This window comes from Physeter macrocephalus, chromosome 19, assembly GCF_002837175.3.
Source record: "Physeter macrocephalus isolate SW-GA chromosome 19, ASM283717v5, whole genome shotgun sequence".
Lineage (NCBI taxonomy): Eukaryota > Metazoa > Chordata > Mammalia > Artiodactyla > Physeteridae > Physeter > Physeter macrocephalus.
This window is the reverse complement of record NC_041232.1, coordinates 24,473,513-24,499,605: the sequence shown is the minus strand read 5'-3', so window position 1 is coordinate 24,499,605 and position 26,093 is coordinate 24,473,513. Positions and strand designations below refer to the sequence as shown.

The 26,093-nt window shown below is 52.1% G+C and overlaps 1 protein-coding gene across 2 annotated transcripts in view; it reads right to left on the bottom strand.

Moving 5' to 3' along the window:
- The window catches only part of ADGRD1 (adhesion G protein-coupled receptor D1), a 142,235-nt gene that overhangs the window by 66,342 nt on the left and 49,800 nt on the right, over positions 1 to 26,093 (bottom strand). For both annotated transcript variants that reach the window (XM_055080627.1, XM_028480274.2), the window contains exon 13: positions 22,230 to 22,371. In XM_055080627.1, coding sequence (XP_054936602.1) covers positions 22,230 to 22,371 — 142 coding nt within the window. The remainder of the gene's footprint in view (positions 1 to 22,229; positions 22,372 to 26,093) is intronic.

The following is a 26,093-nucleotide window of genomic DNA, read 5'->3' as shown; positions in this document are numbered from 1 at the left end:
GAGCCTGTGCGTCAGGAGCCTGTGCTCCGCAACGGGAGAGGCCACAGCAGTGAGAGGCCTGTGTACTGCAAAAAAAAAAAAAAAAAAAAACAAACAAAAAAAAAAAGCAAAGAACTAATATCACCCTGACCCCGGCTGCTTCTGGGGATGCTGAGGCCTCAGCACGTTCCCGTCTTGATTGGGTCTGTGCCCCTCGCTCCCACCTCACCCCTCCCCCAACCCCACCCTTTGCTTGGCTTTGAGTTGCCTCAGGAGGCCTGGAGGCCCCCAGCTGAGAGCAGGAATAACAAACCCACCTTCCCACGGGGATGGGCGAGGCCAGACAAGGGGATGGAGGCACAGGTGCGCCAGTGGGAGGAGACCCCGCCCGGGGAAAGGAGCCGGCGGCCACTCAGCTCAATCGTCATCACCAAGGAAGGGGCCCCTGAACTCTGAGTGCTCTCCCCAAAACGCCCCACGGCTGGAATTTATCAGCTTTTAACTGTCACCAGCTAAATCAAATTATCCATCTGCCCGGAAGCCACCGTGTCAGACTCTGGCCTGAATCCTGCTCCAAACTCCCTTGGAAGAAATGCAAACTCCAGAGTTTGTGCCGCCGAATAGCACGTTGTTTACCCCCTGCTCGCCTGGGTCACCCCATCAACAGCGAGCCGTTCCACCGGGGGCCCTGCAGACAGCACAAGATGGGGGGACGTCCCCTGATACGTGGTGGGTATGTCCTTCAAAACAAAACGTCTCCAGTTTGGAAAGTGATTAACCTTAATTGTTTCTTCTGAATGGAGAACATATTAAGTCATACACTACGTTGGATGTTTTTCTTTAACCTACACATCATTCATTCAACAAACATTTACTAGATGTCTGCTGTGAGGCCAGAATACAGCAGCGAGCAAAACGGCTATTTCTCGCCTCCGTGGGATTGCTTTTCTCGTGCAGGGAGACAGACAATAAGCAAGACAATGTACAAAATACGTGATGCTTAGACCCTGGTGTGTGCGATGGAGAAAAATAGAACATGGGAATCAGAGGGCGGGAGGACGAGGGTTAGCGGCCAGCGTTTGAAAATAAGGTGACTGCACAGGAGCCTCCGGCCTCGAAGCCCCTTCGCCAAGCTCAGAGGTCCCGGCGGCCCCGGCCCCACCCCAGCCAAGAGGCGAGGGTCCTGTTTAGACGGGCCGCGTCCGCAGGCCACGTCGCCGTGGCCTCCCCGACACCGAGGCTGCCGTTCGTCACCCCACGCCCGTTTGGGGTTCTGGTCCCCAGCACGGACCTGGAAGCCGTCTGTCTGCTGCGCTGCCCTCTGCACTCCCGTCCCCACTTCCACAGCTTCCTCAGCCTCCCGCCCGAGCTGGTGTGTCTTCGCCTCCCTTTCCATCCTTGACTTCAACCCTCAGCTCACATCCTGAGGTTCAGGACTACCGCCAGCCCCGAGGGAAAGAGATATTTCCAGAATCCGGACTGATGGGACATCAAGGAACAAGGCGGGCAACCCCTCCCGCCTCCTTCCCAGCCCTGGTTTGGTCTCACCTGAGCAAGACAGGACTGGGGTAGGAGCCAAGGACCAGAAAGAGGACGTGCGGCGATGCCCGACGCCTCTCTGACGCCTTGGAGGCGGAGTGCAGCACCAGGCCAGCTCGGTAAGAAGGCCGGGCCCCCGAGGCCCTCACACGTGAAGGAGGACAGACGGGTCCTTAATTCCTCCCAAGGCCTCAAACTCACCTCCCAGGGGCCAGCGCCCCCGACCTCCTGTGGTCCGTGAAGCCCTCACTGCCCCTCCCACCCCAGGGTGCAGCCAGGAAACGGGCACCCTACTGACGGAGGTCGCACCTCAGGTGATGGCAGGGAAGGCCAGCAGGACGATGGCCCCTCCCGGGGGGCACAGGGCGCAGCCACCACTCAGCCCCAACCATCCCGCCACAGAGCAGACCTGCTCGGGTTTCTGGAGAGAGGCTGCAAGTTAAGATGCTAAGGTTAAAAATCCCCTGATTTCGGGCTTCCCTGGTGGCGCAGTGGTTGGGAGTCTGCCTGCCGATGCAGGGGACACGGGTTCGTGCCCCGGTCCGGGAAGATCCCACATGCCGCGGAGTGGCTGGGACCGTGGGCCGTGGCCGCTGGGCCTGCGTGTCTGGAGCCCGTGCTCCGCAACGGGAGAGGCCACAGCAGTGAGAGGCCCGCGTGCGGCAAAAAAATAAATAAATAAATAAAAAAGCCGCTTATAATTTGGGCTTCCCTGGTGGCGCAGTGGTTGAGAGTCCGCCTGCTGATGCAGGGGACGCGGGTTCGTGCCCCGGTCCGGGAAGATCCCACATGCCGTGGAGCGGCTGGGCCCGTGAGCCATGGCCGCTGAGCCTGCGCGTCCGGAGCCTGTGCTCCGCAACGGGAGGGGCCACAATGGTGAGAGGCCCGCGTACCGCCCCCACCAAAAAAAAAAAAAAAAAAAAAAATCCCCTGATTTTGAATATTGGCAATGGTTTCAGAACTGTTTGAAACACGGCCCAGGTCATCCGTGGGCTGAAGGTGGTACAAGGGCCACTTTGCAAGCTCAGAGCCAAGAGCAAACAGGACTTGGCAGCTTCTTGATGACGTTCACCTGTGACCCGTCCTCCCAACTGCCCCACAAGGCTGGAGCAGACGTTACTACTGTGACCCCCGCATTATGGACAACAAGCCTCGGCAGGTGGACAATTTACCCAAATCACAGAGTTTACCCAAAATAATAAGCTTTGCTTATTTTTTGGTTTACGTAGATAAACAAGGAGGAGAATAAGAGCACTTACTAGCGGCATAATTTTTCTCTCTATTGGTTTTGATGTGGATGAATCTCCAAGCAATCATCTTGTCTTTTACAGATATATTGAAAATAATTAACTGAGAGAATAAAAACTTCATTTACATTGTGAGTCCCGCTGTATAAAATGCATGCATGAGTGTAAGGCATTAATAGGTCTACATCTAAGAAAATGGGCGGATTTTTCTTCTTTTATTTTGACTTCCATTAACACTGTTATAATCTGGTTCCTTAAAAAATAATAACAGTATCACACCCGTTAAGTGACGGACCATTGCAGTGTTTCTATTTTCACATCTTAAAGCAGTCAACTCAACATCATGTTTGGGGGCCGGCTACTAACACCACAGCAACAACTAAATGCAGAAGAGCTAAACCTTGAGCAGCGTATTTTTCTTGTTCACAGCATAAAACAAGAACACGTTCGAAGACGCTGACTGAAGTCTGCATTTACTTCCCAGGGAGGACAGGCTGCATTTTAAGGCAGAGCTTCGGTGGCTCTCAGACCTGTATTCAGTACCTGCAGCCAGCACTCCCCAGCCAGGAAATGTGGAGAAGGTCATTTCACCTTTCCAAGCTCAGAATCCTCATCCTCAGAAAACCCCACTATGCACCACATGCTGCACACACATGATAAACCAAATGCAGGAAAGGTACAGTTTAGGGGAAAAGACCAATGTGGTCATTCATCCAGTGACCACATGATGAGCGCAAGTACCACCAAGGAATGGGACACAAGAGTGTCCAGGTGGGTCAGGGAAGGCCCCTCAGAGAGTGACAACACAGCTGATCTAAGCTGCAGGCAGATGCAGCACGTGCAAAGGTCCTGTGGCTGAGGCAGAGAGGGAACAGGAGGGTGGCACAGAACAGGGCTGTAAAAAAGACAAGGCTTTGTAGACTTAGATGGTACTCGACATGCACAGAAGGCTGTCGAGGGTTTTAAGCACAAGAGTCGCACAGTTCAATGGACATTTCGAATACTCATCCCTCGGTATCTGAGAGGGATTGGCTCTAGGACCCCCCTCAGACACCAAAATCCGAAGACGCTCGAGGCACTTATACAAAATGGTGTAGTATTTGCATATAAGCTACGCACACGCTCCCATATACCTTAAATCGTGTCCTGATTACTCGTAATACCTACTACAATATAAACGCTACGTAATTGCAAATTCAACGTAAGTGCTGTGCAAACAGTTGCCAGCACACAACAAACTCAGGTTTTGCCTTTTGGAACTTTCTGGAATTCGTTTTTCTAATATTTTTGAGCTGAGATTGGTTGAACCCGTGGGCGCAGAGGGCTGACTGAATTCCTCTGGATGCTGTGTGTAGCAGGGGCAAGGCTGGCCGCGGGAGAGCAGGTGAGAGACCATCACGGTGGTTCAGTCTTGGGCAAGGACAGTGAGTGGAGACGGGGCGGGAATGGATTTGGGACGTGAGCGGGGAGCCCGGCCAGCAGGCTGGTCTCGTCTCCTCCTGCTCGGTGTCATCTGTGCGGCGGGGCCGGCAGAGGGCAGGCTCTGTCCTGCCGAGAGCGCGATGCAAGTGCTTGGACGCTAATGCCCCACGTCACCAACATGCCCAGAATTTTCTTCAGCGTCACGTGACACCGCGTGTGTCCCCAGTCCTCACCCACTTCACCGAGGCCCCAGCACGACTCAGCCGTTCCCGCCCCCAGCAGATGCAGCAGCCGTGGAAGCAGTCACAGGGCATCATGCAGCTGGGCCAGCTCCTGGCCAGGACCACGCCCCTTCCCCCTCCTGCGGTCACCCACACCCCACAGGCGGTCCTCCCCCAGCAGGCAGAGAGGCAGCCCAAGCTTCCATCACCTCAACTCCGCTAGCTAGACAAGAGGGGTGAACACCCACTTTCCCATCAAAGAGGTGCCCGTCTAGACGCCCTCATCGCCGCACACACCCTCCCAGCCTAGCCCGGCCGCAAATAACAAGTCCACGCATCCAGGCTGACCTCAGAGGAGAAAGGATCAAAAAACCAATGCTGCACGCCCACCCTCCCAGCGGGGGAGAGAACGCCACACACGGACAAGTCCGTCCTGCCCGTCGGCGTCCCCAGAGTCCGCAACGGTGCAGAGCACAGGCGTGGGGCTGAATCGGTGTTTGCCGGACGAACGAAGGAAGGGCTGCATCGCCAGCCTGCAGGATTCCCTACCAGGATGAAAGCAGCCGAGGGCACGGCCAGCTCTGGAGACCTCTGCTTCCTCAGACTCCTCCCCGGCACCCGGAGCCCCACCCCTGCCTCGGCACTGCCCAAAACCACAACCCAGCCCCATCTGGACGGGCTCCCAGGGGCCCCACCCAACAGCCCGCTCGCAGAGAACAGAAAACTTGGCATCGCCAGCTCGGCTGCTGCGCGGCCGAGAGTGAAAAACGCAGGCAACTCTGCGCGAACCACAGAATCATCGAGAGCTTCGGGAACGGGCGTTAATGCCAGTTTTATCTCACCGGGGAGAACAGCGCCCAGACTCATGAAGTGGCCGCGGGGACAGTCTCAGCACTTCTCCAATAAACATAACCCTCTTGGGACGGGGGGAAGGAAGGAGAGAGATCACTAGTGAAAACCCGACAAGCTGTGACTAGAGCTGCAGGGTCACTGCTCTGCTGGCTGCCACCCTTCGGGGGACAGGGAGATCCGTGGTCGGACCTCCCACGCGCCCCTAACAAGCTGCCCGGCTACCGTTCCTCATCATAAAGGTCACAGAATGATGACTGGAAGCTTCAACCGAGACAACACGTATCTTTTCAGGAAACCAAACTGAGTTGTGAAACCTACCACAAAGCTGAATTGTCAGGGTCAGAATCCATTAGGTGACTCGTCCACGGGGAGGGTCTAAAAGGAGCTAGGAGCTGAACAATAAAGGGTGCATTTGTGAGATTTTGCCTTTGAAGAGAGGCAGCTCGTGAGTTCGACCAGGACCCCAGGCAGAAGGGTTGCTCCGCTAAGTCCGGGAGCAGCAGCCCAGAGGCAGGTGGCAAGGCTGGGGCTGATACACTCCCTCCCGGCGAGAGCTCGTGAGCTTGTGCTGATCCCTTGGGGAAAGCTCTTGCGGCTTGTGTCTGCAGGGCTAAGGACCGCATCTGCGTGGAAACATCACCTCTTCTCTCTGAGGGTCAAAGGGGTCAGAATCATGGGACTCCCCTGGCGGTGCAGTGGTTAAGACTCCGCGCTCCCAATGCAGGGAGTGCGGGTTCGATCCCTGGTCGGGGAAATAAGAGCCCGCGTGCCACAGTGCGGCCAAAAAAAGCGGGGGCGGGTGGGAATCTGCATGAGGAGGGAGGCCAGCCTGGGGTCATTTCAAAGGCATGCTGCCCGGGTGGCAATTCACGGAGGAGGCACTTGAAGAGCAGGTAGACACCCCAGATTTGGAAGGTGGGGCCGACGGCATCTTGCGGGGGTTTCTGAGCTGCAGCAAAAGCCACCCACTGTTTGGCATATGCAGAGCTGGTCCCCGGAGGGAAGGCAGGTCATCTCGCCTAAGGAGCCCGAGGTCTCTGGGATGACAGGCGGTTTGGCACCCGCGGGCCCCATCACGAGCTGCAGAGTCTCGGAGCTCTGTGTGGTGGGCCTGGGTGGTCCAGTCGAGGCCAATGGCAGAGAAGGGAAATGGGTGCCCTGAAACCAATGGCCTCGTTTAAGACAGGGACTGAATTAAGGGTGGAGGGCTAGTACTTGCTAAGACCCAACCTTTTGGAAGAGATAAGCACAAGTATGAATCTGAGCGCTTGCAGCATGGAAGCTGGGGTCCGGGGCGGGGACGGGGCGGGGTGATTAAGTGAAAAGGTCAGGTGTGTGAGGTGGCCGTATGGTGTCTCGAGTTGTGGACCAAGTCATCCCAATAATGGGTCAAAAGGTAGGTGCATTCCAGCGAAGTCCCAGAGTTTCCACCAATCCCACAAAATCCAGCAGGACCCACGGACTCAGATCCTGGAAGGCAGTCAGCCAGGCCTGAAGGGAGGGAACAGGAGGACGGCCCAGCGTCTCGACTGCCCTCACACACCACCACCCCCACCCCGAGGTGGCTCTGCTCTCAGAGGCCTCAGCCCGGCGCGTCTTCAGGAAGGGACGTGGGCCAGCCCAGGAGAGAGGGCTGCAAAGACACAAAGCAGCCCGAGACGCTGAATCTCAGCAGTGATCTCCAAGGAGCAGCCATAAACTAAGGTGGGGAGTTCAAACAGGCCGTCTGGGCAGCCTGAGGCCCTCTCCATCCGCGTTTAACTGGAGCTACAGACAACCAAGGCTTTGCCCGACCCTCATTCCCACGGTGTCCGTGTGGTAATTTCAAAAACACAGAGTGAGAAGCGGTATCTCCTCTGCCCGGGTGCACCTGGAACGCCCCACGCGAGGATGCTGCGTGGTTAAGACATGCTGAGCGATGAGAGGCACGTGGTACCCACAGTCACCCCCAGGACCACACTGTCCGCCGAACAGGCTTCCCTTGCACACAATGGGTGCTCTGTGTTTGGCAAACTGGCTAGTTAAGTGATGGGCTTTTGCACGGGTATCAGATGGCTGGTCTCCTGTTCCTTTCCAGTGTGTACTTGGGAAACACGGCAGTTGCTACACGCTGAATTATCTGGCATTCGTGCTTTTGGCCATAAAAGCAGGGGAGAGCACTCTCGCTGTTCCGGGGAAGCGGAAAGACCACTGTTTCTAGGATTCAGGATGACATCCTCCACCCCGGCCTTGACACACAGCTGAGCAGGCCCCTCTGTGGAGGGGGCATGAGGTGCAGCGGTCATGTATCTGCCTCCGTGTTCCATCACATCAATCAGAGTGAAAGGTCTGGGCACAGAAATCTCACGCCTTAGAGGGGAAATCTGCCACCCCGCAGCGGTGGGTGTCACGCTCAGAAACCTGGCCACCCTCCCTGAGGGTTTCAGTAGCCCTAGTGACCTGGAAGGGGCTTCCTATAGACTCCTACACTACCCTCTGCGGTAGACGACACGACACCCCCTCGCCCAGAGAGATCCCATTCCAATCGCCAGCACCTGTGAGTGTTACTTTACGAGGGAAAGGGGCTTTGCAGGTGGGGTTAAGTTAAAGCTCCTGAGATGGGGAGATTATCCTGGCTGTTCCGTAAGGACCCAGTGTGATCAACCAGAGTCCCTGTGAGAGGGAGGCGGGAGGGGCAGAGACAGAGGAGAGGTGACCTCAGAAGCAGAGGTCAAAGAGAGAGGTTTGAAGATGCAGTGCAGAGGCAGAGAGGTAGAGATAAGCCAAGGAGTGGCCGGGTCTTTGGAAGATGCAAAGACACAGAGCTCCCTGGAGCCTCCAGAAGGAATGCAGAGCTGCTGGCACCTTGACTGCAGCCCAAGAAGACCGATGTTGGAGACCTGACCTCCAGAGCATTAAGACGATAAAGCTGTGTTGTTTTAAACCACTCCGTTTACGGTGATTTGTTACAACAGCAGTAGGAAACTAACACACCCTTCTTCTGGAGAAAAGGGTGGCTACATTGGATAATATAAAAACATTTAACTTGCACATGACCAAAGTAGTCAAAATGAAACATAACAGACAACGAGTTAATGCTGTGATAGGCAGACGTCCTTAGAAGTCAAAGGATATAAGCCATAAAAAGGCAAATGGCCAATTCAATAGGAAAAAGTGTCTAGCCTCACTCATAATCAAAGAAATGCAAATAAAAAAACACAACAGTAACAGTACTAGGAGACTTCTTGCCATCAGAGTTTGCAACGGTGTGGGGAAATCGGGGCGCGTGTGGACAATGTAAACTCTTACAAGCTTTCTGAGGGGCATTATGTGTATCAAAGGTGTGTGTCAATGTGTATCAAACGTTAAAATGTGTATCTCACCCAAAGTAGCCAAGGCAGCCTGGAAGAGCCAAGCTGGGGGGCTCTGAGCCCATCTCAGGACCTATTAGAAATCTGCAGCAGTTTGGAGAGCGAGGTATTGGCACCAGAATAAACAGATAGGAGCAGAGTCCAGAAACAGAATCGAACGTAAACAGTGAACTGATTTATGACAAAAGTGACCCTACAGTGTAAAGGGAGGGGGAGGGGATGTTATCTTTTCAACAAGCAGAGCGAGGTAAATTAGCTATCCACCTGGGAAAAATAAATAAATCTTGACCTCCACTTCATAGCACACACAGAAACAGTTATAGAAGGACTAGATCCAAAGGTGAGGGAGAAAACAATAAAGCTTTCAGGGAGCTCGGGGGGCTGTCTTCACGACCTTGGGTGAGGCGACATTCCTCGACCAAGACACAAGAGCCCGAAGCATAAAAGGAGAGCTTGATGAAGTCGACCACATTGAAACTTAAAACTCCAGGAGACAGCCCAAGAGTGAGAAGGCAAGACCCCATCGGAAAAGGTATCTGCAGTGCATATATGCAACAAGTGACTCATACCCAAACCATATAAAGAACTCCTAAAAAAATCAGTGAGAAAAAAGAAGCAGACATCCCAATACAAATATAGGCAAAAGACCTGAATACTATGCACTAAAAGGCATGCCAGGATGGTCAATAAGCACATAAATAGTGCTGCAGGTAAGAAGCCCTGTCCTAGGTGAGTCTCACCAAGGAAATGCTGAGCGGAGGAGGCCAGGACCAGCTCGGTCGGGAGGTCAGGTGCCCAAAGGAAAAGGAACTTCAAAGGCCAAGCGCCTGCAAGTGTCTGAGCAGCAGTTCTGTCCGGTGGGGACGCCAAGGCCAGAGGCTCGGGGTCGGGGTCACTCAGGAGCCACCTGGAGTCCACCCCGACGGTTCTCTATTCAAACACCTTGGCTGATGACGCACGTGCGCTGACTCAGGGACCAAGGTGCCCCCGAGACATTAAACAGGCTTTCTGGGAGAAGAAATCTGCCGGGCTCGCAAGGCAAAGCTCAGGAAAGCTTGGGGGGGTGGGGGGATGGGGACAGGCCCCAGGGTGTGACTGGGCCCCCGACGGGTCCCCCCATCCACCCCGGGCCCCTCAGCATGGCCCCCTCTGTCCTCTCACAGTGCCCAGGGTCAGAGGACAGGCTGGGCTCTCACGAACGTCCCGATCCAACTGGCCCTCTGCAGCCTGACCGCCTGGACTAACTGATGGGACCCGAGGTCCTCGGAAATGGACTGATGACGTGACCACGTGGTGTCCCAGAAACGCAAGCCCAGCGCCTCTGGTGGGCCACCCTCATGCTTGGGTTTAACTAAGTGTCCCCCCTAGGACCCCCAAGATAGGCCTGCGGCCACTGTCCCTCAGAAACCCCAGGGAGTCCCCGCTCTGTGCCAGGAAAAGACGCCACGTCAGCCCGGGCCCCGCTGCCGGGATAAAGCGCAGCGGCTCCGAGCCACGCACCCCTCGACGATGACGGGACCGTCCCCACGTGTCTGCTGAGCCCCGCTCGCCCCGCCCCTGCCCACCGGTGCGGGCTTCCGCAAAAAAAACGTTTCCCATCGCACAAATCATTTGAACTCGAAAGAGCATGCCTCCAAAAACGTCCTCAGAAATGCAAAAGCAACCTTAAAAAGAAAAACCCCCAAAACCCTAGAGAACGCTCGGCTGAGACAAGCCGCAATTACTGTCCTCGGTTGGTTTGATAAAATTTCCTCTCCGCCTCTCCTCAGCACGACAGTCTTCACTCAAAGACTTTCTTTTTTAAAAATAACTACAGTAACCCACCATTAGAACAGAGATTGCATTCTAATCCACCCTTTCTTTTTCTCTGGTTTCCAAACTGGCACCTTCCTGACTTCAGAGAAGGAAAAAATGTAAACTTCTACAAAACGTCCAGCGGCTGCCTCGAGGCCAGCCCAAGCCGGAATTCAAGCTGCAGCAGGAAAGTGCGAAGGATTTGCGAAGGACTCACTGCCCCCCTCCCGCCACTCCCCACCCCTAGTCCACACCATCTTCTGAACTGCTCCGGTGACAAGAAGGTGTCAAGGACCAGTGAAAGACAGTGCCCCAGGGAGCCCCTGCCCAGAGCCGTCCAGAACAAAGGGACGCTTATCCGAACATCTCTCCTTAGCTGCTGGAGTCTGGAAGGGTGGTGTTCTTAAAGAAAAAAGAACTGTGTTTTCAAAAAGCGTAGCAACACTCAATTTCATCTGGTGCTGCTTCTCCAGCCGCCCCTGAAGCCCAGTGGCTTTCTACACCCCTCGAAGCCATCCCCCGCCCCCTCCAGCCATGACCCAGGTCACATAGCCCAGTTCAGGAGGAGGCATCTGCACCTGCTTCCTGCCCACGCTGTGCCGGGGGGCAAGAACGCACTGTCACTCGGGGCAGCGAGTTCCAGGAAGGCTGCTCTCCACACTGCTATTCATCTGGGTCATCTGGATGATTATTATTGTCTGTGGCTGACAGCTCATAACGCTGCATCTTCAGAAATGAGTTAAACACACACACACAGCTCACAAGGGCAGCCGAGGGGAAGGAATCTGGCTGGCAGCACCCCTTCTCACAGTGACCTCATGTGCAGAGACTGGGCTCTTCCTGTTCTCTCTGCTATTTGTCACTCCATTGCTCCCTGAACAGCCAGAGGCCAAAACAGAGGAGCGAGAGAGCAGGGGCGAGGGGTCCATTTGCAAGTAGACGCACACTTTTCCAAGAGCATAGAAGAGAGGCTATACCTCTCACAACGGGAAAATACAGACAAACAATGTCATTCACTCCAACAAATTGCTCACAAAATATTGGAACCAACTCAAATGCCCATATGCAGGAGGGGAGTTGATAACCACATGACGGTTGAATAAATCCACAGAGCAGAGTACTATGCAGCTGTAAAAAAAAAAAAAAAAAGATGTGGACAATCTCTATGAACTGGTTTAGAGTGATTTCCAGGGTATACTGTGGAGTGAAAAACTGCAAAGTTCCAAAGGGTTTTTATAGCACTCTACCCTTCATGGAAGAAAGGAGATATAAGAAAATGTACATGCGCCTATTTGTTCAATGCAAACGAAACACAGAAAGGATAAACCAGAAACTAAGAGAACTGCTTACCTAGAGGGCATGGCTGGGGCTGGAGTGCAAAGAACAGAGGTGTGGGGCAGGGCAGGGTGGGGTGCCTCGCCTCTGAGTGCACCTGCTCGTGTAGATCTGACCCCTAGGACTGTGGCTACCTTTCACATACCCCCCCCAAATAAATCAATAACTAAAATTGACCGGAATGGGGCACATCCATCGCTGAATACAAACAACCACAGATGGATCTAACTGTATCACAAATGATTAACCCACTCTGAAGGGAAGGGAGAAGAAAGGAACCAACCTAGGTAACTCTGTAAAACAGAATTTCAACTGTACAGCGTAAGTTAATGGCAAAGAGAATGTGAACAAATATTGTCCTCTAGTTAGTACATTTGTTTCCCACGGGGGTATGGGTTAGCAATCCTGAACTACTCTGTATGTGTAATATATTTTATTTTACAAATAAGTAAAAATACCGAGAATCATGAGAGCCAGCTTTGGAGAAGGAAAGCTATAAAAAAAAGCCTGAAACGAATCCTGTGGTCTTTGATTGCAAAGCGTTATCAGAATGAACTTACACTTTTTAACACGTACATACAGATGGATAGATATAGATAAATACATAAATGCGCGTGTTTGCTTGTTTAAGTACACACATACATTTCAGAAGCAATGACACCCCAGTAGAAATGAGCATGCTTTGCACCCAGATCCTGGTTTCTAAACAGCACTAGCCAATAAAATGAAGCAGGGCTCCTGGGAGAGATGGTGGCTTCCATGAGCCTAGAATATCTTTAATGCTAGAAAGTAAGGAAAGACCCAAAAACGAGGAAGGCATCGCAAAAGGACACAGAAGCCAACTGGAAAAAAGCTCCCAATGGTCAAAGCTGGGACAATTTGAACAACACAATAAATAATGACAGTATTGGATTGTAGCCTACAGAACAAAATGTCCAAGAATCATATTGATATGAATGAACAATTGAATATTTTGTCCTTATATTAAAGTTCCAACTAATAAATGTAGAAAGAATGATGGAAATAGAAAATCAACATTAGGCAAACACTACAGTAATAATTTTTGCAGGTAATAACCATTGATGGACACTAAAATTTTTGGAGAAAGTATCATGAGAGGTATGACAGCTGTGTAGTTTCATGGTGTCTCCCTCACAAGAGATTATAATTTGCAAAGGGAAAAACGAGAACTTTACAATGGATAAACCTGGAAAACACCCCCTCAACCAAGCAATCGAAGGAGCATCACTGATGATAATAAATGCCATCCTTTACTGCCTGCGTCCGGCCTGAACGGTGCCCCCAAATCCATCTGCTGGAGACCTAGTCCCCAGGACCTCAGGATGTGACTGTATGTGGAAACGGGGCCTCAAAGGGGTAATTAAGGTAAATAAGGCCATAGGGCTGTTCCCTAATCCCATATGACTGGTGTCCTTATAAGAAGAGGACAGAGATCACATAAGGACACAGAGAGAAGGCAGCGTCTACACACCAAGGTAAGAGGCGTTAGGAGGAACCAACCCTGACGACACCTTGATCTCCACCTTCCAGCCTCCAGGATGTGAGACCATAAACGTCTGTTGTCCAACCCCCTAGTCTGCGCTGTTTTGTTCCAGTAGCCACAGGAAACTCACACGGTCCGCTGTGACCCAATAAGAAAGGCACAACTGCGCTTCTGTGGTGCTCTTGTCAAAGATGCATAAACTCAACCTCGTCGTGAGAAAACATCAGATAATCCCACACTGAGAGACGTTCTCCAAAGTGAGTGTCCTGGACAATTCAAGCGGCAAGGTGCTGCAAGACCAAGAAGCTGAAGAACCACGACAGGCTGGGAGGTGAGGTCCTGTGCGGAAAAGCCCTAAGCAGGAGAACTGACAACATCCAAAGCATGTCTATTGACGAGTTAATATCACTGTTAATTTCCTGGTTTCAAGAATTGTACTTTAAAATATTAACATTAGGGTGGGCTGGGTGTATGGGAACTCTGTCCTATTTTGCAGTTTTTCCTTAAGTTTAAAATCATTTCAAATAAAAATCTTAAAAAAACCATAGACGTTGTAAACTGGTGACCGACTAGCCCAGGTGAGTTTTGGTTGAAAATGTGAACAGCGAATTTGCATTAGCTGCCAACGGTACAACCTCCAGAGATACAATCTCAAACCCAGGTGCGCGGCTTCCCTTCCAAAATCAGAAGCTGTGGCTCTACCTCTGAGCAAGCCACATCGCCCACTCCCATCTGCAGGACCGAAGCCCCGTGTCCTGCCGCCGTCCCGCATCCAGACGGCTTGAGAAGGTACGACACCCTGAGGGCACAGGGGCCCCAGCCCCCCAACAGGGGAGAGCCCAGCGCTTCCCTCAGAGCTTGTCCCCAAGCACGTGTGCGTCCTGAGACTCAGACGGAAGTCCTGGGGCTAGAACTTGTCAGGACTTCTGTTCACATGGTCCACCCCATCATTTAGATGCTACGGTTGTCAAGGTAAACAAACCCCACACAGGTGATGCCGGGGGAACAACACCCACTTCCCGCCACCCTCTGGCCCGTGACGGGCATACGGCCCTCACACACCAACTGACATCCTCCCTCCTGCTCCCTCCTGGGGCTTTGGATTGTGAGGAGGGGACACATGCACAGACACAGAGGTGGCCCTCACCCAGCACCAGCGCGGGGCCCCTGTCTGGCCCTGACCACCCCCGGGTGGCGTTCCCTCCAGTCCTGTGAGTTGCAAGATGTCCTGGAAAACGCCCTCTTTGCTAAAGTTCCTCCGAGGCTGGAGTCTGTCCCTGCACCGCAGACTATGAACTGAACAAGCGCTGACTAACCCCCGTCCCGGCTTACGGAGGACGAAATGGAGGCAGGGAGGCTAACACCCCACTCGAGATCACACAGCTGGTCTTTGCTGAGTCAACGTACGAGCCAATGAATAAACATCTCGGAGGACAAATTATACCCTCGTGTTTACTCGTGAGTGTTTCACGATGCAGATTTTCTTACTACCCGCTAGACTACTCGCCTCTCTTCCTATGGAAGGGCTTCAGATGGGCGAGTCCAACCCCTCCACGCGAGGCTTGCACTGTGAATGGCTACGGCAGCCACGCCGCCCCAGCCTCTGAGCCGGTCACCGTGATCCGCATCCTGCCTGGGCCTCCTCCTGTGTGGCGGCCACCGGGCCTCCCACGGACTCACCGCTGAGAGGCGCACGGCCGCCCCGGGGCAGAGCTGGGCAGGCAGCACCGTCTGTGCTCTGACCCCAGCCCCGTCGCTGGTCCTCTGGGAGGTGGTGTCAGACGCGCAGAGGGGCAGACCTTCCATTTTGGCCACTTCCCGGGCCAAACGTCACTGATGCTAGAACATCACTGTCACTGACTCAATCCCTTCCAGACTTTATGACAATCCTGATGGATGGACGGCCTGTCTTTGGGACTGACAGTCAGAGAGCGTTAAAGCCTGACTGATGAGTAAATTTTAGACAATAGCCATCGAAACTGACAGCACTTGGCTCTTCAAGAGACTGGCTTTTGGTTTTCTAATTCTCAGAGTTTCCGAAGAATCTGCTTCCTCAGGCTTTGCTTCCTTCTGGGGGTGGCAAAGGTCTCATCTTTGTTGACCAGGGAAAGGTGACCGTTCAATCTTGATTTACAAATTAAGATTCTGATTAGAGGCTGTGAGCAATTCTAACTGGCCAGAACACTGCCATTTCTGACCCATCTTTTAGGCAGGGGACGCTGGCACTTGCTACAGGGGCCAGTTAACCAAGCAGGGTGGCGCCCTGAGTAACTTGTAGAGGGGGCTGAGCAACTGCTCACTGTTTCCATCCTCCTCAGCTGGACGGTCTATTGCAACAGCCTCTACGTCACCGCCAGCTGCCCGGCCACGTGCTCGGAGCTGGAAAGGCTGCAGCCCAGCAGGCTCCCCGCGCCGGACGGGACACTCGGCAGAGCAGCGGAGACCACCTGCAAATCAGCACGACTGGGGTCAGCCAAAGGACGGGGTCGGAATCCGGACAGCTGGATGGGTTGGGAAGCAAGGGACATGAATGAAGCAAAACACTGTCACGGGTTTGAGCACAGGCCCTGGGGACACACACGCTGGGTCCCAGGCGTGCCCGACACAAAACACTGTGACGGGTTTGAGCACAGGCCCTGGGGACACACACGCTGGGTCCCAGGCATGCCCGACACAGAGATTCCGAAGAAGACATATGCAGCAGGGGCCCCGGCTCCGCTGGCCGCCACGGTCGGTCAGACCCGGGTCCCTACCCACAGACAACACAGAGCCATAATGAGCGCTGGGGACTCAAAGCAAAGCTCCTGGATATCAGGGCAGTGGACTCCGGTGTGTTCGTTTCATTGTACCAGTAACCGACTCGAGTTGGTTTCCTAAGAAAATACTGAGAACATTTTTTTTAATGTAAGGATCTTTATGGCAGAACATCACAAGAGACATTGGCTGAAGGTGAGGTCCTGAGGGTAGGGGGCCCTGGAGATGGCCCGACTCAGAAAGGGGCTGGGAGGGAGGGAGGGACGGACGGAGGGAGGGAGGGAGGGAACCGTGATAAACAGAACAAAATCACCTTTGCTGTGCAAAAGCTTTTAAGTTTCATTAGGTCCCATTTGTTTAATTTTGTTTTTATTTCCATTTCTCTAGAAGGTGGGTCAAAAAGGATCTTGCGGTGATTTATGTCATAGAGTGTTCTGCCTATGTTTTCCTCTAAGAGTTTGATAGTGTCTGGCCTTACATGTAGGTCTTTAACCCATTTTGAGTTTATTTTTGTGTGTAAATGCTGGAGAGGGTGTGGAGGAAAGGGAACCCTCCTGCACTGTTGGTGGGAATGTAAATTGGGGAATGTAAATTCCCACTATGTGTGTATGAAAAATTGAATGTAAATTCCCACTACTGTGCCACTATGGAGCATAGCATGGAGGTTCCTTAAAAAACTAAGGAATAGAACTACCATACGACCCAGCAATCCCACTACTGGGCATATACCCTGAGAAAACCATAATTCAGAAAGAGTCATGTACCAAAATGTTCATTGCAGCTCTATTTACGATAGCCAGGACATGGAAGCAACCTAAGTGTCCATCAACAGATGAATGGATAAAGAAGATGTGGCACATATATACAATGGAATATTACTCAGCCATAAAAAGAAATGAAACTGAGTTATTTGTAATGAGGTGGATAGACCTGGAGTCTGTCATACAGAGTGAAGTAAGTCAGAAGGAGAAAAACAAATACCGTATGCTAACACATATATATGGAATCTAAGAAAAAAAATGTCAAGAAGAGACTAGGGGTAAGACTGCAATAAAACACAGACCTACTAGAGCATGGACTTGAGGATATGGGGAGGGGGAAGGGTAAGCTGTGATGAAGTGAGAGAGAGGCATGGACACATATACACTCCCAAATCACCCCCGCTCTTCAAACTCCAGGTTCACACCAGCCTGATCTAACAAGGAGGGTGGGTGTGGGAGTCTGGGCATGTGTGTGTCTGTGTGTGTGCTAGGTCTGCATGTGTGCATGTATTTGTGTGTCAGCGCATGTCCTGGGTGTGTGTGTGTGTGTGTGTGTGTGTGTGTGCCCGGTCTATGTGTGCCCTGGGTGTCTGTGTGTGTGCTAGATCTGCATGTGTGCGTGTATTTGTGTGTCAGCGCGTGTCCTGGGTGTGTGTGTGTGTGTGTGTGTGTGTGCCCGGTCTATGTGTGTCCTGGGTGTGTGTGTGTGTGTGTGTGTGCTAGGTCTGCATGTGTGCGTGTATTTGTGTGTCAGCGCATGTCCTGGGGGTGTGGGTGTGTGTGCACGCACGGACACATCCCTGCCCCGTGAACTCACTGAGGGTCTGGACACCGGGAAGCCCTGCACTCGGGCCATCCGCGCCCCCTCCCCTGCCCGCTCAGCTTCGTGCCTCAGCTTCAGGCCCTGGTCCCCAAGCCCCCCAGTCCCCAGCACGACCCCAGCACAGCCCCAGCACAGCCTGGTCCCCAGCGACCACCGTGGCTCACAGCCCCCTTCCCTAGGGCCACTTCGGCCTCAAACACACATCGCTTCCAGAGTCGTTCAGAGCAAGGCTTCTCTGCTTTTCTACACTTGGGTTACAGACTTGCATACCTCGATGCCACGTTATAAAACCCCCAATGCTGGAAGCACTAAAAATGTCGCTGCTTCACGCCAGGACCAGATTTCCAACACAGGCTGAGCCCGCCGAGCTCATCCGCGCCGAGCTAGCCGCGTCCTCACGACGGCAGCAAGGGAAGAGCCTCTGCCCCGGGACGAGCATCTCTCTATAGAAAGAGGAGCCACGCAAATAAACACAAGTAAGAACACAGCTCCTGACGAGGCTACTTCTACGTGCTGTTGGCCCTGAGCTGGCATTTCCTCAACAACCACTTACTGAGGCGCTGCTGTGAGCCAAAGCTCAATGCCCGGCACCGTGAGAAAGGAATCAGTGATTCCAGACAGGGTCCAGGGCGGCTCCTCCAGAAACGCACGGGCCGGCTTAAGAGATGACTGATCTGCAAAAATCATAACATACGGTCCTCGGAGGTGGTACTGATGCAGCGCAAAGACGGCCTGGCCCTTCCCTGGGGACATCAGAGAGGGCTTCATGGAGGAGGTGGGACTGACCCCAGAGACGTGGGAAGAAGGCCTTCCAGACAAAGGGAGGGGCACATGCAAGGGTGGAGGCCCACCAGGCCTGGACTTCACAGGAGAGCGAGCATTTCCATTCTTCCAGACAGACATTCAAGCAGAAAGTCAGACTGGAAAGGTCCGCTACAGACCGACCGTGAGGCCTGGAGTTGAAATGTGTCTTCAGGGAAACCTGAGTCCCCGAAAGATTTTAAATAGGTGAGTAAGACCATCTGGCATGTATTTCTGGAAGATAAGCCTGGAACTCGGGGAGAATGAAGCAGGGAGACCAGTCAGGAAGCTTCCAGCTCAGGCAGAAGCTGGGGAGGGACGGCGGGGCAGGGCAGGTGCGAGGGGTGCTCTGAAAATAGGGTCACAGCTGGTCCTGCGCAGGGACCAGGAGCCAGGAGGGCGCCAGGGTGCCGGGCTCAGAGCGGAGAGAAGGCGGTGTGGTGACAGAGGACAGACACAGAGGACGTGCGGGCTCGAGGGTAACGTCCCCACCTGCACACCTGGAGCCGAGAAACCTGCCCGGAAACAGGAGCGAGGCCGAGGGAAGAGGTGGGTTTTGTGTCATCGGGAACATCTGCCCGGAGGTGATGGCTGAGACCACGGCATCCCCATGAATTCAGAGAAGTAAACGTTCATGCAGGGGGGCTGAAGGAACACCTGTGTTAGGGAGTTACAGCAGGTGGTGCAGCAGAGGTGGAGCTGATACCAGGGAAAGGGCGGCACCTGCAGGGCGTGGACTGCAAGCCCGGGGCTGGGGCGTCAGGGGCTGCGGCGGGGCGCGGGCCTTGACGGAGCCCAGGTGAGCAGGGCTCTCTGGAGACGTGTGAGACCGCTCTTGCAGTTCGAAAATGTGTATGGAAAGTGGAGATAGTAAAAATCGACTTTAAATAGTTTGAAGAAGGGAAGGGGAGGTGGATGTCACATAAGATCTCTGGAACTTGGGAACCAGCGATGTCACTTCTGCATGTACACACCTAAAAGGACCAAAAGCAGGGTCTTGGAGAGATGCTTGCACACCCACATTCATGGCAGCATTATTCACAATAGCCTAAAGGTGGGAGCAACCTAAGTGCCCACTGACGGACGCATATGGATAAACAGAATGTGTGTAGTCCATCCACACCATAGACTATGATTCAGCCTTAAGAAGGAGGACATTGTGGGACTTCCCAGGCGGTCCAGTGGTTAAGACTGCGCTTCCGCTGCGGAACTAAGATCCCACATGCCACCTGGCACTGCCCAAAAAAAAAAAAAAAAAAAAAAAGGAGGCCATTCTGACATTTGCTACAACACGGATGAACCTTGAGGCCTTGATGCTCAGTGAAGTAAACCAGACCCAGAAGGACAAACCCTCTCTGACTCTATTTACATGAGGACCCCAGAGCAGCCAAAGTCACAGAGACAGAAGGGAGAAGGGTGGGTGCGGGGGCTGAGGACAGGGAGGCGGAGTTCGTGTCTAATGGGGACAGAGTTTCAGTCTTTCGAGATCAAGAGAGTCCTGGAGATGGAGGGTGGTGACAGCTGCACAACAATGTGAAAAGTACTTAACATCACTGAACAGCAAGATTGAAAATGGTTCAGAAGGTCAATTTTATGTTATGTGTATTTTACCACAATTTAAAATGTTTTGTGGTCTTCCAAAAGAGAGAGGGAGGGAGGGAGGGTGAGAGGGGCATTCTCAGGTCAGGACAGTTTGCCTGTGGATAGAAAGGGAGTGAGAGAGAGGGATGGAGCAGGCAGAGGGGGGCCGCAGAGGAAGGGAGGGAAGGTTCCTGAAGAAGAGAAGGAAAACATCCTTCCCCGAGGAAGGCGGGAATGATGAGAGCGGCGCGAGAAACCGGTGAAATGGTCAGGATGAAAGAGAGAACAGAGCAACGGCTGTCGGGTGGTGCCATCAGCCTGGGAAAGCACAAATACAGACGAGCACTGGCCAGAAAGTGTGCACAGCTGGGCAGAGCTGGGTTCTGAGGGAACCAAGAAGGGGCCGGACCTTCGGGGGAATGAGGGTCGGGGGCGGGGTGAGACGGGAGCTGCAGTGAGAGTGACTGTGTCCGGACTCACTGGCTCCCCTCGATGGCCGTCTCACTGAGGAGGGGATGGATGGAAACACACGTGGACGGACCCAGAGGCTGGCACATAGTACAGCTTCAGGTAATGTTGGTGGAATAGGGTGGAACAGTATAAAACAGAACAAAATAGAAAATCCTGGCGGGAAACGTCTTTGTGTGACTTCAAGCAATCAAAAATATATTTAGTTCTTATTATTGTACATATAGAATGGATAAACAAGGTCCTACCGTAGAGCACAGGGAACTACATTCAGTAGCCCGTGATAAACCATCATGGGAAAGAATATGAAAAAGAATGCGTGCGTGTATATATGTACATATATATATTTATAAGTATAGCTGAATCACAGCAGAAATTAACAAAACATTGTAAATCAACTACATTTCAATAAATTATATATATATACATATATATATATATTTATATATATATATATGTATATATATAGCTTTTTTTTTTTTTTGCGGTATGCGGGCCTCTCACTGCTGTGGCCGCTCCCGTCGCAGCGGCCATGGCTCACGGGCCCAGCCGCTCCGCGGCACGTGGGATCTTCCCGGACCGGGGCACGAACCCGCGTCCCCCGCATCGGCAGGCGGACTCCCAACCACTGCGCCACCAGGGAAGCCCTATATTGCATTTTTTAATAAATTCCTTGAAAAATCACACCGTCAGGTGTCGAATCAACACTGTATCACAGCACACGATCCTGACACAGGGAAAATCGTACTTTTTAAAGGACAGGTGCACATCTGTGTCCCCAATACATTTGTTGTTCTTATCACTGACAAAGATAAAGTGAAGGCAGAGAGAATTACGGTTACAATGGGGCAAAACAAACAGCTCATCACTCAAAACCGAAAGCATAAAAAAAGTCTCTTCAAAACACTAAACTGGGGCTTCCCCGGTGGCGCGGTGGTTGGGAGTCCGCCTGCCGATGCAGGGGACGCGGGTTCGTGCCCCGGTCCGGGGGGATCCCGCGTGCCGCGGAGCGGCTGGGCCCGTGAGCCATGGCCGCTGCGACGGGAGCGGCCACAGCAGTGAGAGGCCCGCATACCGCAAAAAAAAAAAAAAGCTATATATATACATATATATATATATAAATATATATATATATGTATATATATATAATTTATTGAAATGTAGTTGATTTACAATGTTTTGTTAATTTCTGCTGTGATTCAGCTATACTTATAAATATATATATGTACATATATACACGCACGCATTCTTTTTCATATTCTTTCCCATGATGGTTTATCACGGGCTACTGAATGTAGTTCCCTGTGCTCTACGGTAGGACCTTGTTTATCCATTCTATATGTACACGGCGGTGAGAGGCCCGCGTACCACAAAAAAAAAAAAAAAAAAAAAAACACTAAACTGTGTTTCCCAGAGAGAACCAAGCTCTCCAACTTACTAATGGCTATTATCAAGATAAGGGAGAATCAGTCAGTATATCCCCCTCCTCCAAAAACAACATTCACTGTAAATCAGAAATACCCATGATTGTGGCGCACACATCTATGAAAGTGACATCTGTTCTTAGAAGCCTTTTTACCCAAAGTCAATACTGTGTGTCCAACCCCAGTGCCATCCGGAGGATTTTCCACTGCTGTTCAAAAATAATCCCAAGAAAACGAACGCTAGAAAGAGGGAAATGCTAATCCTGGCCAGCACCAATCCGTCTAAGATTCTTTATACAATCATACATACAAATATTCCTTGCTGCAAAACGAAATCAAAGAACAGAAATGAGGACAAATTCACTCGAACTCACCAAATGGTGCCAGAGATGGACAGAGATGAGAGGGGAGCCCGATAAATTCTGGGAGAGCTTCGGCGTCGGGAAGACCTCCAGGGAAATCAGATAGCTGGTCACAGACAGCATGCAGTTTTTGTAATTTGCTGCCTCAGCAATCCTTGGAAAGAAATGAAAAATCATTACAAAACACACACAAAAAGAAAAAAACCTTGGGTTTAAACTTTAATGTTAAACCTGAGATTTTCTGAAATCTTTTTTGGATGGAGCTTTGATTTCTATCAAAGAGCTGCTCTCTTAAGGGCTTGATGCTGGTACCAAAAGGTGACATGGAGCCCTTGACCTCACAGAGTCTATAATCTAGTAGAAGGGGGGATGGCCCAGGATGCGGGGAACAAAAGAAAGGTCAAAACAATGAGCCTGAATCTCAGTCATCCATTTAACTTGACCTTGGACAAGTGACTTACCTATTGGAACTCTACTTGCCCTAACTATAAACCTGTGTGGTAAATAGTAGTGTGATAGATACCTGTTGTCTTGTCACCCAGTAGCCCTTCACCCTTCTCCTGATAAAGGCACCTCAGCTTCCCTCCAGGTGATCAACCCTTCCCCACTTGCAGCCCACGTGCTTTGGCGGGAACTCCATCCTTGACTAAGAGTAAAGCCTGCTATCCTGACCTGAATGCATCAGTGCATTGCATTCCTCAGACCATGCTGACTGTTCAGACGTGAGGACACGGTCCAAGAAGATCCGAGGAGAAGTAACAAGATTCAGAAGGAAATGCTGGGTCAGAGATTCTCACTTCTCTCTGCTAGACACCAGCCCTGAAGCATGAGGTCCCAGAAGTGGCTTACAATCGTGAGCAGAGAGACTGACTGGGAAAGGGATCCACCCCCTGGAAGAGCTGAGAGATGGAGCTGAGTGACATCGACTGGATGCTGGATCGAGCTGCTCCTGAAGCCAGCTGCCCGTGCACCTTTCAGCTTATGTGATCCAACGAACTCCTCTTCTGCTTAAAACAGTTTACGGGGCTTCCCTGCTGGCGCAGTGGTTAAGAATCCGCCCGCCAATGCAGGGGACATGGGTTCGAGCCTTGGTCCGGGAAGATCCCACATGCCGCGGGGCAACTAAGCCCGTGCGCCACAACTACTGAGCCTGCGCTCTAGAGCCCGCGAGCCACAACTACTAAGCCCGCATGCCACAACTACTGAAGCCTGCACGTCTAGAGCCCGTGTTCCGCAACAAGAGAAGCCACCGCAACGAGAAGCCCGCGCACCGCAACGAAGAGTAGCCCCCGCTCGCCGCAACTAGAGAAAGCCCGCACGCAGCAACGGAGACCCAATGCAGCCAGAAACAATAAATAAATAAAATAAAATAATAAAATAAATAAAGTTTTTTAAAAGAACAGCTTACGCTGGGGCTTCTGTCACTTACAACCCAATCAAAAGAATCCAGACCGATATACCCAGTACTTGTCTCATGGAGTTGTGAGGCCGAAATGATGTTCAGGGCCAGGACTAGGGCGAGGCAAGCTGGGGCGCAAGATCTAAGCAGGTGCTCACGTCCAGGGCCTGCCACTTGCGGTGCTTGAATGACTCCCAGAACACACACCGTCTGAATGTTGTGTTCTCGGTGTCTGCTCGGGCCCTCGCCCTGCCTGGCGTGTGGTAGGTAATTAGCAAATGTCTGTTGCCTGAATCTGAATTTCAGACAGCTACACTAGGACGGGACGCTTGCGGCGTGCAGTCATTTGGCCCCCGCTCGGGCCGCCCGGTCGCCTGCTGGTCTCTTGCCCAAATCTGGCCTTTGCGTGTCTCCTATTCACCCTCCAAAGCCCGACTGGGGATTCTGCCCCCATGTGCGTTTATGCCCACAGGACTATCTTCCTAACGTCGAGACGACCCCTGGGAGCGGGACGCACCACCTTCTTCCTCCTCCCTCAACCAGCTGTGCCTACTAACTAGCCTCGGAGCTGCTGACCCGGACTGGAGCCCGTGGGACCCACGCAGCTCCCGCAACCGCCCCCTTTCACACGCCGCACCCGGCTCTGCACACAGGCCCCTTACACGTGTCCCTACCAGGAGCACACAGAACCGATCCTGGAATTGTCAACATGAGATGTTTACAAAAATATCGCTGTAAGGATATGAAACCCCAGCCCTGCCTTCATGGAAAGACCCTGCAAGAGGGTCTTTCCACCAGAAGGTCCCCAAGGACCCGGGTCTGCAGCAAAACAGAGACATGGATTCCTCGTGTCTGAATATCACCGAGGTTGGAATCTTGAGGGGCTGCTGGAAGCTCAGAGAACACGGCTGATTTTCTGCCTGATTGTTCTTCTCCGGGAAAATGTCACTGGTGCAAGCCCAGAACGAGAAGACACACATGGAATAAGTCACACACATTAAAAAAAAAACAAAAGACACTGAAAAGAAAGCAGCACACGCTAGTTCAGTGTTTCTCAACCACTGTTTCCATCATCGCCCCCTCAAGAGTCTTACTAGACATTTTTTTCCTAACACCCTGACATTACCCCATCAACACCCCACCCATCCTGTGAGATTTTAGTGCCACAGAGACAGTAACTCTGCTCACGTACATAAAACATGCTCTATTCAACTCCCAGAGTAACAACCACTGGAATAGCTCAGACTCCTTGCCTCCAAAACCAGTCTTCACCCCACAGAGGTGATATCATCCCCACTGAAAATGCATGGGGTTCAGCCCCTGCCGTGGAAACCTAAGACTGGCTTGATGTCACCAGGGACCACATCAGACCCAAAGACAGAAAGATGTGGTCCCCGGTGACAGAGGCCAGCTTGCTCGCAGAACGATGGGGCTGCCCGGGTGGACGACCTCTCTGCCCACGATTCCGGGGAGCCGAGATGTTCCGCGCTCACCCTTGCCAACACCGCACAGCCCATGCTTCCCTCGGCAGAACTCCGTGCGCTCATCACGTGTGTAATTCCAGCAAACAAGCTAGAAGTCATTTTTCTAGCAAAAATTAGGACTCCAATATTAGCCAACAATAAAATCACAACCATGAGCATAAAACCCTAAAAATACAGCATCATTTGTCATACACTCCCCTTTCCCCACTCCGTGTACGTTTTCGAATAGTTCAGCCAGTCAGCTGTCTTCTCCCACTGGGAGGTCAGCTCCATCAGGGCCGCATTTTCACCCACACTGTTCATTGCTCTCCCAGCTCCCAGAAGCATGCCTGACGCACGGTACGTTTTCAATTAACCTGTGTTGAATGAATGAATCTTCTCACAGGCAATGACGACTTAAGAAAAGCATATGGAAAAAATGTAAAACACACGGAGAACCTTCTCTCCACAGACAGAATGCAAATCCAGAGTGGATTCCTGGATTCCACCCTGGGAACACGTGGATTCAGCCAGATGCAGTCTGGTAAACACCGCCTTTGAGGGCAGGAATTGATACCAGACTCACCAAATCACGGTAAGGCTGACAGTCTACGCTGCATCCTCAGGAGCATTTTTAATCTGGAAAAGTGCGATTTCCCAATATGGACGGGTTTACACTGATGCTCTCCAGTGACTCACTTCTCATGCAGCCAGTGAGGCCCTTCCTTCTGGCTGGGTTCACCCTGCGGAGAGGCCCCGCTGGGGGTCCAGGGTCGCCGGGCCAGGAGGAGCCCACCGCTTCAACACGACCCACCCAAGTGGACAACGACGAGACACCAGAAGAACTAAGAAATTACTCTTTACTTTTTAGATGTGATAATGGTGAGAGTTTACTGTGTAGTTTTTAAAGGGTCTTTATCTTTCAAAAATAGAGACTAAATATTTACAGATGAAACTACATGATGTCAGAGATGGCCTCCAAACAACTGGGTGTGCAGAGGAAGCCCAAACGGC